General features: G+C 50.8%; 3 protein-coding genes across 3 annotated transcripts; 2 read left to right on the top strand and 1 right to left on the bottom strand.

The window, feature by feature from the left end:
* Positions 1–3,309: 3,309 nt before the first annotated feature.
* Positions 3,310–4,829, top strand: N7539_000263 (putative integral membrane protein; the record flags this gene model as incomplete). The annotated part of the gene is made up of 5 exons (XM_056929867.1): positions 3,310–3,462; positions 3,560–3,664; positions 3,768–4,165; positions 4,230–4,294; positions 4,366–4,829. 5 exons carry the CDS (start codon positions 3,310–3,312, stop codon positions 4,827–4,829), a joined length of 1,185 nt encoding a protein of 394 aa, XP_056794160.1.
* A 1,232-nt stretch (positions 4,830–6,061) lies between these two features.
* Positions 6,062–7,647, top strand: N7539_000262 (uncharacterized protein; the record flags this gene model as incomplete). Its single annotated transcript, XM_056929866.1, has 3 exons — positions 6,062–6,110; positions 6,161–6,936; positions 7,018–7,647. The coding sequence occupies 3 exons, from the start codon at positions 6,062–6,064 to the stop codon at positions 7,645–7,647; spliced, it is 1,455 nt and encodes a 484-aa protein (XP_056794159.1).
* A 567-nt stretch (positions 7,648–8,214) lies between these two features.
* On the bottom strand, positions 8,215–10,158 carry N7539_000261 (putative amino acid transporter; the record flags this gene model as incomplete). Its single annotated transcript, XM_056929865.1, has 3 exons — positions 8,215–8,705; positions 8,777–9,612; positions 9,695–10,158. The coding sequence occupies 3 exons, from the start codon at positions 10,156–10,158 to the stop codon at positions 8,215–8,217; spliced, it is 1,791 nt and encodes a 596-aa protein (XP_056794158.1).
* Between the last annotated feature and the right edge of the window lie 2,043 nt (positions 10,159–12,201).

Raw genomic sequence — 12,201 nt, 5'->3', positions numbered from 1 at the left:
AGTACTCAGTAGTGTCCACTATCCACTGTCCTGGGGATCTCGACCAAGCAAAAGATGGGGACCACGGAGATTATTCAATCATGCTGGAGACCAAGTGTGGGCTTCGGTGGTCTCCAATACGGGCTCCCCTTGTAGCCGATCAATTCTGATCACCCTGGCAGGAAATCCCGGCCCGTGACTATCATCAGGAAGGTCCAGTGCTGAGATCTAGGTTAGCATCATCTGCGCTGTTCCATTGTTTGCATGTTGCAGGTACTCGGGTGTTGTGGTAGAATTGTCTGCAGAGTACAAGCGCCATCCTTCACTCCCACCACTTACCTCGGTCAACCTGATCCTCCCCGCTTGGTTGCTCGCATCCAAGATCCTTGGGGCGTTTGTCGCTGGATTGTTTCCAGCGACAGGTACCGAACCCCATTGTCCACCCCACTTCCACCGGATGGTATTCACTCAAAGCGGACAACACGACGCTCAGTCCGTCCGCCTTGTTCCTGGTGGAAACCCCTTCTCTTCTTTTGTGTGGGTAATTTTGCATGGTCCGACCTCCCGTCTCCAAGCCGTTGGCGTTCAAAGATGGAGATGGTTGCGATTATCTCATCCGTCTTGTTGGCTACGATGCTGCATTGTGCTCCAAGCGCTAAGCTCCTTTGGGGGTGGCGTCTTGGTAAAGTGGAGATGACGAACAGAGAAGGAAAGACAAGAAAAAAGAACAGTTTTGGGCCGGCACGCCGGGTACGGTGCCCTTGTTGAGATTGATAAGTACCGAGGCGACTGGAGCCCCTTGGGTTGTTTCAGAATCACAACGGTCGCTTCACGGTCGAGGCTTCTTGACCATTTTCAGAAGTGGTGACCGGAGAGATGGCTTTTCTTGATGCATACTTATAAGGAGACTGCTTGGACTCCCTAAGCGCATAGTGCCGCGTTATCATGATTGTACTATGGATAGTGTGCGTAACACACCTATCACTTCTAATTCCACGGTGAGTCGGTGACATATTCAATCTATTGCAATCGAGATATCTTCCAGCGCTAAGACCTACGAGTGATCCTGGTTGGATTGTAATCGCTTAATCAGATGGATCTCGGAGACTGGCCAAGTAACAGGGCAGGGCGTGTGGCCACTGGCCGCTGATCGACAAATGATGACCTTGTAAGGACCAGATCAAGTCCATTTCTATGCGCATCGATTGACTATTGGGAGACTATCACTATGCGACTTGCCCTGTCCCAGGTTAATCTATCATCTCACTCTCATGCGGTTCATTGTTCTGTTTCGAGGTCGACCGTTGATCAAAAAAAGAACATTGTGTTTACGCTGAATGAACTATAATCTGTTCCCTTGTCTGCAGGTCCCGGGACGTCCATGCACTAGGACTAACCTATCGCTCGCAAGAACCCTGGCTGCCCTGCCCTGCTAGTCTGCTACAGTCTTAGTTTGCACATATGCAGCGGGAGGAGGTCTTGACTCTTGAGTTCCTAGTCCTACTCTTTTGCCCTAGCCGGGCTGACCGACTGATTAAGTCAGCGAAGATGTCTCACTTTGTTCTCAACGCCCCCTTCTCGCCCCCCTGAATGTTGTCCCACCACAATGCTATTGTACTTCTTGTCCCATTGAAGCTAGCGGGCTGATGCCGATTTCCATCGTCAGGCGTGAACCACGGACCAGATTCAATTTCCAGGCCGCCGGGTCGGATTCAGGGCTCTTCGGGCAAGGGCAAGGTAAATGCTCCTGTGGTCATCGGACGGAACAACGGGAAATGGTAATGATCCTGGGACCCAGACAGGGTTGGTCCTGACTGGAGGAGTGTCTTGATAGTTGAAACCCTATCACTACGACTACTACTACTACTACTACTACTACTACACTACAAGTACTACGACTACTACTACACTACAAGTACTACGACTACTACGACTACTACTACTACGACTACTACTACTACGACTACTGCTACTAAGTTAGTTGCCACTACTACTGCATCATGTACCTGTACATGGTGTGCGCTGGTTCCTTCTGTAGATTAGCTTGTTCTGGTGACTTAGAAGCAGGCGCGGCAACTGAGCCGAATAGGGCAACCCGCCGCCGTGAGGGAGTGGACTACGTTGCCTCTCCTCTCCTTCTCCCCTCTCTCACTCTCTCCTCCTCGCCTCGTGTGTCAACATCTCAGCCTGGCAGCCTGCGCGCCTGAAAAAAAAAACCAAAAAACCAAAAAAACAGAAAACCCGGTCGCCGACTACGCGGCAGCACCCGGGATTATTAATCGTTTCATCAGGTGCAGACTGAGTGGTTCAACTTAGTGCGTGCCAAGCTTCTGCATGAGAGGACGCCCGTCGGTCCACAAGGTAAATGCTCCTCTTCCAGTCCTGATCGCTCAATCCATTCCATTTTGATCAAGCGCGGGATGGGGGGGAAACAAAAACGCTAAACACTCCGCGCAACTCAGTACTCGTGGCTGAGGAGGTTGAAAGCCAGATCCAGATGGCCTCGGCACTCGCAACAACGAGGGTCTGGAATGTCCTCCATACGGTATCCATCCATTCCATGCGGATGAGTCTTCCCTTTCTATGGTACCAGTTCTAACCTTACCTGAGGATAGTGACACATACTGTCAGAAATGGAAGTTGGACCAGAACATGACTGCATTGGTCCCATTCCCGTTATCCAGTTTTATCCGCAACTGGGAACCAATTTGAGAAGGTCTCCAGACCGTTGGAACCCGCTGGTGCGATCGTCATCACTTTCACCATCTGCCACGGCTCGTGGAACTGGTTCTCTCCACAAGCACCTCCACCGAAGCTCGTCGGGCCACTGAAACTTCTCACCACTATCCCGTTGACACGCTTGGAGGTTGGACTGATGTGCACACGCACGGCTGCTTTGGACTATTATTCCATGATTTTTTTCCTATTTTCTTTTGGCGTGCAAATCGCCACTGCCTAGATCGAGCATGCACCGAGGTGACCACCATTCGCTGGTCCAGCTCACGGCCTCCATTATTACACTACGCACAAAAAAAGATCCCGAGTCCCCCTGAGTTCTGGGAAAATCTCGAACGGGTCCGCCTCTACGGAGAAATAAGATATTGGCGCCCTGCCTGCACAGAGTATGAATATTAGTCCCTCCAGACTTTGTGGCCGCGATAGTGCAAACTGCAATCTAATAAACTATTAAACGCTGGTCTTCCCCACAACCCACGTTTCCACCATCTACAAGCCTTCGCTCGCCTTGTTCCTCTCTCCCTCCCACCGTCGCTCTCTCTCTCTTTCTTTCTCTCTCTCTTTCGGAGAGAGGGACTCAATTAACAAAAAAAAATGTCGGACGAGAGTCAGAGAGCCATGGCGGTGAAGACGGTGGCGGCCGTCTTCATGCCCATTGCGACCATTGCCGTCATCTTGCGTTGTTATGTGCGAGGATGGATTGTCAAGGGCTTTGGATGGGATGACAGTGCGATGGTATTCGCAGCGGTACGTTGGATGATATTCCCTCTCCACGCTCACCTTACGGCACCTTGTAAGAAGGGATCCCGAGAAGCTTGCACGGCTCATGGGTTCAACGATATAGATAACCTACATCATGTTCTGTGCATGCATGATCGGAGGAACAATCCATGGCACGGGTTACAAACTCGACCATCTCGACCCATGGGAGGCTGTGACAGCAATGAAGGTACGTTGAGAAGAAAGCCTCACTCTGCTTATCAGCTTTGTTATTCTTGCTTTTGTTTGGATTCTTTGCCGGCTTATGAAATTGACAATCGCCGCGTTGACAGTACTGGTGGTTGTGTGAGGTCGCCTATTGCTTCGCCTCCATTGGGTGCAAGGTCTCCGTCAGCGTCTTCTTGCTTCGAATTACTGTGAAGAAATCACACATTTGGACTCTATACTCGGTCATGTTCCTGACCTGTCTCGCTGGATTAATCTTCTTCTTCCTCATGCTCTTGCAATGCAGGCCCGTTTCCTACTTCTGGACTCGGAAAGCCAACGACCCCAACATTCAAGGCAGCTGCATCGATATCAACATCATCATCATCATGACCTACATTTACAGTGGTTTTGCCGCCCTCTGCGATTTCACCGTGGGAATTCTCCCCATCTTCCTCGTCTCCAAACTCCACATGAAGCGTGAAGCCAAGCTTGCTGTTATTGGTATTCTGAGCATGGCCTGCATGTGAGCTTCTCACCATCAACCTGTTTTTTTTTTGTCGGGACACAGTTTGCTAATGTGAAGACAGTGCTTCTTCCGCCGTCATCGTCCGTATTCCATTTGTCCAGACCTTCGGTGATCCAGACTTTTTGTGTACGTTCTTCTCTTGCGCTCGAGGAGACTCCTCTCCGACCTCACAAAGCACCGAGCTAATTATCTTCTAGATGCCACATACCAAATTGCCATCTGGTCGAACATCGAAGCCGGTCTCGGCATCACCGCTGGCAGTCTCGCCACTCTTCGTCCTCTCCTTCGCAAGTGGCTCGGATCCCGGAACGGCTCAAGTTATCCCTCGGGGTTCCCGAATTCCGGCCATCTTGGAGGCCACAGCAACTCACGCGCCTTGCCGCTTGGATCAATCGATCGACTCGGTAACCCCAAGAACCTCCGACCAGACAAGCTCGCCGTGATGGTCACAAACATTGAAAGTCAACGAGACACCGAATTGACCTGGGGTGGCGGCTCAACTAGCCCCAGTAGCAGCGAGGAACGTCTTACCCTTGAACACGACCCGCTCCCGGGTCAGGGTAAGCTGGACATCGGCATCCACCGCACGATTGAAGTCACTCAGACCACGGATGGATATGATGCCGAAAGCCAGCGTCGTATCGCTCGCGAGCATGTATAAAGAACGAAAAGGTCCCATTCTCCGCTGATTTTCCCCCAAGATACCCAACTTATGTATATTCTAATGCCCATGAGCTTTTATTTTTCTTTTTCATTTTCTTTGTCTATACTCCTTGTTGCTGATAGGGCAGCTTGACGAATCCGTACCTCAGAGCGGAGTAAAATATTTTCTGAGTCCACTATTCGATGCTCATGGTATACCCGTATGCTACCTAATGCTCTTGGTCGTCTACCTACAAATTGCTTTTTCCAGAATGAAGACTCTTCGGACACACATCCAATATCCAGTGCCTCAGCCAAGCCCTAAGTCTTGGATGAAAACTTCAATCCAGCCGAGATACCTGACCGGTAATGGTAGTTACAAGGTAAGCCCTCTTAAGACTCCCTCACATGCGGCATTCCATATAATCCCTAGTTTCGGGCAATTCTGCATCACGTTGTTCTTGGAGATATTTGATGTTAGTCGAGCTCCGCAGGGATGGTAGTGTCTTTGCGAAGGGCGAAAACTATGAATTCGACATGTTGATAACAAATGACTTGAGATGGCTGTGTCTATCCATGTACAGTACTTACCCTTGCATGGCACCTTCTATTTACATCGCAGCCCATGTTTATCCACTTCAGATGTACAATGGGACCTATGGATGGTATGTAGTGTAATAGATATGATATGAAATTGGTGTATGAGTGCCGCCGAGGATAAATCTCATCCATGTGGTTTCAATTTGGTCCCTGAAGCCGGATGGCTCGGTGAGCTCGAATTCAATGACTTGATAGTGGAAAACGCACGGGGAAAGCATTCGATCTTTTACCAGAGACCTATCTGGGAACATGGCCAACTGCTAGCATGTGCCTTTAAACTTGTGATAAACGCTGTATGCGGCTCAGATATCACTCTTGTGGACTACCGCACGGTGGAGATTGTTCGCACTCCATCAAGCTTCGCGCCTTCCCCACGACAGCCGCACTTGTCACCTACCACAACCATTCTTGAGAGACTCACTCATGTCCATACTCTTGCCTTGTTCTGTTTGAATTTGTAGCCTTTGGGCGCTTCAATGTCTTTTTCCACATCGCACCCATCAACCTGGTTTACATTACTTTCAGATCTATATTTTAACCATCCCCCGCCTCAACACTGTACATTGGTCACGATATCATAGTATGGCCTTGAGGAACACGCCAAATGAGCCTGGCTGGCCTTATAATCGCCTTCCTGTTCCGGACACAGACATGGACACCTCTTGCCCCGTGCGCACATTTCAATTGAGACTTATCGAAAGTATGTGGCTACTCAGTGCTTTGACAAAACTGGACTCATATTTTGACTAGAGATGACTTCTGACGAGTGGGAATGCCCCGAGATCGCCAGATTGCAGGCCATTTGCACTCCGAAGATCACGCCGGAAAATGAGCAATTCGTGCGCACCTACCACCCAGGCTTGCGCTGTCATGACTATGTCTTCGTATCTCATCCACAATATGGGCCTGAAGTATGGCTGGTGTATGACCGTATCGACTACATCACGGTAGCCGGACGACCATGTCACACTTTCCCCAAGGATAGTGGAAATCTTTGCCCGGAAGGCTCAGTCCAGTCAAGGCCAGCGTTGAGTGACAATCGTCTTTTTCACAACTATCATATCAACCCACGAAAGATCCTTTCGCCGGAGCAACTCGACTGTCTTCGAGACCTGTTTCCCACCGCCATCGGAGCGCAGGTTCTCGTGAGCGGGTTTCTTGTCGTCTTGATGAAGTCGCAATCTGATATTCGCGCGGCATACCACCAGGGATCGGTCAGTGAGGTTGCTGGTCTGGCAGTTACTTTCAATGATTTCAGTCTCCAGCCCAAGAGCAGAACATGGATCTCAGGCGTCGAACTTCGCGGGGGCTCTAGGCCACTGAATGGTCAAGGTTGTCTGGGATTGAGACTCCAACTGGTGGATGGGGAATCCGCAGTCACGACAATTACGCATGGCTTTATGGCTGATTTGCCTCCGGCTAAGCCCGATCGAATTGAAACACCTGAGCTTGAGGATTTGGGAGAGCTTTCCCGTCAGAATGCGCCCATTGACAAGGAGATTTGGCTGAAAGAGGAAGAAAAACGCGTAAGTGTCGCCCTTTACCTCACTTGATTGTCTTGTTATCGCATGAAAGAGACAATGCTGAAGTTGTGTCACCTTTACCAGGTTGGAACAATTTCCTTGACATTTGATAACCCAAGTCGAGTCTATCCATTTCCCACTGGTTACATGCATGATCTCAGCTTAATAACAGGCAAGAGTCTTCCTTCGCTTCTGCCTCCTCCTGGCCATGCACTTGTCTCGGACTGGGCATCTTACTCTGAGGCCCTCTCCGGTGAAGCTGTCCATACCGTTCGGATGGCTACCTGGACCGGCCAAGCGGTCAACCCCCAAGGGAGCATTATCGAAGATTCCGTTCTTGATTCATCAGTGATTGGAGTCCAGTACCTCTGGGATCGGTCAACTCACTCACAGAAAGCGTCATTGCTTTGGATCACCAATCCTTTGATTGCCCGTTTGGGTGAATGGTGCGGATCGGTGCTTTGCCTGGGCACTCGGCACGATATGTTGAGCAAGGCGATCGTGTTCCAAAATTATCAAATACAATATGCTCCGAATACCGATCTTCCAGTCGAGAATCTTTACAGACCGGTCATTGGCGGAGGCTTCCTGCTCCCTGACTATATCCGGGCTGCAAAAATTGTGGCGGGCAAGCAGGCGATCGAAGATGATGACCTTCGACAGCGCAGCATGCGTGAAAGACTGGCTCGGGCCTTGGGTATTGGCAGGAAGTGATTGATGGGGAGGTTTTCTCGCCTCTACTATAGTCTGTTGAGTTGCCTGCTTATTTTGTCTGGCGAAACTGTCTGTTTCTACCAGCTTTATCTTTATGTTGGTCTTTGGCTCGACCTATAGCTTAAGCAGAGTCACTGGGGCTCTGATACATCAATGACGGCTAGATAGCCTTTCGTCCTTCTTCAATCCGAGTTTGCTCGATCGTATTTTATAGATCATGTCAAAGTCAAATAAATGTTCCTCTGGACGCAAGGGCCGTTGAAATTGATACAGATGATGACTCGATGATTATCTCACCTTCCATTTGAGCGCATGGTGAATATAGTGTGCGTCTGCGTCAAATAAGACCTGGAGTGGTCAATATAATCAAATACCTAGCCCTTGAAGCACCTGTAGAGCGGATATGCCCCGGGCCAGAAGTGCTTTTTTCTGTACAAATCTCAATCTCAATACTTGTCTGCTTCTCATTATTCTCCCTCTTCCCTGCTCTGTGAAAATCACAACGGGTTCTTCCTCCGTCGCTATCGGATATGCTCCGATGGAAACGAACAGGACTTCCTCGTTCATTCACCCATCCAATGGACTATGGCACGTAAACGAAGTCGTCGCCCCACTCGCATAACTATCCCTGAGAATCGTGATCGACGAGTATGCACCCAACCCCGCCAATGCCAACGCCCCAAGGAAATAAAAGATGTTGAAAGTGCTGAACAAGAGATACTTGGGTTTCTGCGCGAGGAATCCTCGCACGATCCGTCTGAGCCCACGGTCATGACGGATCGAATGCCCCGTGACGGGGTCGAAGCCCTCGCCGTCCTGGAGGGCGGCCTTTTTGATCCAAAAGTAGGTCGCGAGCATTGGAGGGAATGTATATGTGAATTGGAGGATACAGAACGCGGCAACGACGGAGGTGATGCCGGAGAAGTTGGGAATACCGGCGGCGATGCAGAAGGCGATGGCCCAGTAGATGGGGATGAGGGCAATCCAGAGGATTTTACCTGCGCGGTTGGTGAGGGGCGGGAAGTGGAAGAATTCGACGAGGATATTGTTGTAGATGACTTTTGGGAAGGAAGGGTTAGTTGAGAGTCTTCTGATTTCGGTGGGGGTCGGGTAGAGACTGTGGACGTACCCTTGACACCAATGTTTCCATATAGAGCGGCGGCGATCATGGCTCCGATCATTGCAAAGACGTTCCCGATGGTTTGCACTACATAGTTGCTGATCCCCAAGTAAGACGGGTTGATGACATACTGGCCCTGGTAGCCGTACATGAAGAGTCCGTAGAACATATAGACAACGTAGATGAATGTCTGCGCTGACCACATGGCCGTCAAGAAGTCCTTGGGTCGCTTCATCTCCGCCATGAATTCAGGAAAGATCATGGAGCCACCATAAGCGAAAACCGCCTGCATGGCGCCGCTGACGGTTCCGGCAAAGGTTGGACTCTTCGGTAGACCACCCGTCGTCATCACAGGTGGGTATACGCCATTGACCGGGGCGACTGAAGACCCGTCACCGATGTTCTTCCCAGCCGCTTGCGATGCACCGCTGTAGTTGGGCGGGTAATGGGAAGCGCCGCCCATCGTCACAAACATGCACATCAGGTTCAGCCACACTGCGGCATTAGCAAGCCAGCCGAACTTCTGCAGCGTGCGGACCTGGCCCAATGCGAATCCGACTACTGCCCAGATCATGCAACAGATGATGTAGCAGAGCTTGAACTGTGCGGCCTGTGATAAGGCCTCGCCGTTGGAAATGACAATGAGTCCGACATTGAGCACCAGTTGGATGCCTTGCAGGATGTTGAAGAGATAGCGCAGCCAGGGGCCGTACAGACGAAATCCAAGATCTCCGAACGATCGGACTGGGTAGTAGTACGAGTCAAGGCCGCAAAATGCGTGCCAGAGAAGGTATCCAGAGTATCCAGCCAGGCCGGCGAAGACGGTGAACAAAGCAATACCAGGGCTGTTGAAACAACGAATATGTTTCGTATTAGCAAACCCCCTTCTTCATGCCCAACTCAGACTAGTAAGAATCTTGTACTTACCCCCAACCCATAGACGCGAAAGCATAAGGCAGACCAAATGGACCCAAAATATCCGTGGTGATCAGATAAAAAATGGCACCTCGACTCGCCGTCCTTAGTGCCCGCGATGCATTCAACCACTCCTCGTCCGTGATCGTCATACGATCTGTCTCCTTGCTGTAATTGATCGCCGAGGCATCTTTGTGTACATTGTCCGAGGTTTGTTGTACGCCCACATCCTTTTTGGAAGGGAAGATGACGGACAGGATGCCTGTTTCGCGCTGAGTGTTGGCTTCCTCTTCCGCGCGAGTCTGCTGTGCGTAGTAGTAATATTCTTCGAATGTGACACTCGAGTCATGCAGTCGGCGATGTTGAGGTCGAATGGCCGTCGAGGCACCACCGGCGTAGACATCGATCTTCTCCCGCTCGTGCAGGTGGAAACGAGGATCGCTTCCGTCGGCGGCGATACTGGCGAGTTGAGACATGACGACCAGTCCGAAAGAAGAGTGGCAGCTGCTGACAAGCTTTGCCAGGTAAGGAATGATAGCAAAGGGTACGAGAATCTGAAACAGTAGAATGCGAGAGGAAGGACAGATGACGGATTTACATAGGCATCAATCAGCCGTGTCCAGCCGCCCCGAGTAGGGTATTTCGAATCTTTTGCCATGTCGGTCCTATGGAACACCCGCTTTCTGCTGGGTTCGGTTCACCCATGATGCGACTGACGTCGCATCATCTTGGTACCGAGAGGGACGAGCGTATAGGGAAGTTGAGCAACGCCACCGGAGCCATCTTGTACCCTCAATTCTCCATACAGCTGTAGCTGAATCACAAAAAGCAGGTAGAAGTGTACTTCCCCAGTTCTTGCCAACTGAGCCTTGACGCAGGTGTCAGTCGAGCGAACAGTGCTAGTGGTGCGAGTCTCGGGTCCAGCCGTTTTGCGAGTCAATCAACGTCGGTTCCGGAAAATCGGCACGGTCGGTCGCTCCAATCCCAAGTTTCATCATCATCCATTGAGCTCCTTCCTCTTCGATCGCCCGCCGTGTGATAGCTCTGGGGTTAGGTTACTGCATTTGGACCATACGCCGGTCGGAGAACCACGGCATGGAGTTTCGCACACCAATAGCTGAGAGCAATTCGTAGCGCGTCGAAAGAAGAAAAAGGTCTCGTGCTTGAGCCACAGACCGAGACACAGTCGTTGTCGAATAGATCAAGCAACAACACAATTATGCACCAATCCAAGCTGATCAAGCCTTGCGCTGGCAATCACTCAGACGCCTTGGCTCAGCTCCATCCCAAGCGATCGACGATCGTGGGAAATGTGCTTACCACCTCCGATGGATGTGATGATATCAGACGTGCAGGAAAGTGATGTCGAAAAGTGGAGAACCCGATCGGCGGAGACGTCAACACTCCAGTTGGACTTTGCCGGTCGACCCGCGGCGCATTCAGAAACACCTTGAGTGGAGGATTGAGCTGATGGTCGGCCGTGAACGACTGGGCCCGGCAAAAGATGGGCGGAGCTGACGAGCCCCGCTAAAGCTTGGTTGGGCGGTCACAGTCCCCCCAAGTCGAAGTCGAAGTCGAAGTCACGAGGGGCGCGAATGTTGTTGACCATACCACTTGGTTTTCACTAGACTATCATAGTTGACTATGACCGAGCATTGCCGCTTATCCCACAGAATGGAAGTCTGGCTGCTTTCAATGGATGCGGCACAGTCTTTATGTCACACATGCATCAGACTGAGCATCCTGGAACAAGCAAATTTTCAACTCATCGAACTGTCTTCGAGAGGATTGTGCAGTTGAAGTCTGGAGCTCGTCGTCTACAAGAATTGTTGACCTCGATGGCTGTTGTCTCACCGCGACGTAGAGAAGGTTCTGTCCGCCCGATACCTTCAGATCTGGGTACGAGACCTCCGGGCCCATGATGTTGAGGTGACTGATTGATTCTGGAAGGAGTTGGTGTTTTGGACCTCTTCCGGAGAGAGGAGGGTAGCCCAGGTCAAAAGTGCGGCACCATAGAGTGCGTGGGTGTGCACAGCAGCTTCACGGTCAGAGTGACTTTCAGTAGCCAAAGGCATGCTTCTTTTTCAACGATTGCACGCCTGTAGAGAAAAACAACAGTCTCCGACTAGGAAAAGCCCGGGCTTGCGATGGATCAAATGAAACCCGTGCTCGTATGGCATGTGATACTGCCGTCTCACCGCAGTCTATGGTAGCTTAGGTAGAATCTCTCGTCGCTAGTCAACCTCACCCTCATCCCTCTCACACATTATACAGCTGCACCTACCACTGTAGCTGTATTCCATCAAACTGGACTGTCCCTTTCCTTCGTCCCCAGCAGAATGAGCTCAGATGAAAATGGCATGGATAGATCGACAGAGAAATGGAAACGAACGATCATGGGATAGAAAAAGGAAAGAGTATAAACGTCAGGTGATCCAGCTGGCAGAACACCTACTTCGTACCTGGCCTCGGCATATCGTTTCTCTGATTCACGGAGAGACACCTCAGTAATGTCATGA

Source organism: Penicillium diatomitis (genome assembly GCF_028827545.1).
Source record: "Penicillium diatomitis strain IBT 30728 chromosome Unknown utg000001l_segment0_segment0, whole genome shotgun sequence".
Classification (NCBI taxonomy): Eukaryota; Fungi; Ascomycota; class Eurotiomycetes; order Eurotiales; family Aspergillaceae; genus Penicillium; species Penicillium diatomitis.
Note: the sequence above shows the minus strand (reverse complement) of the source record. Positions and strands in the feature narration are given on the sequence as shown.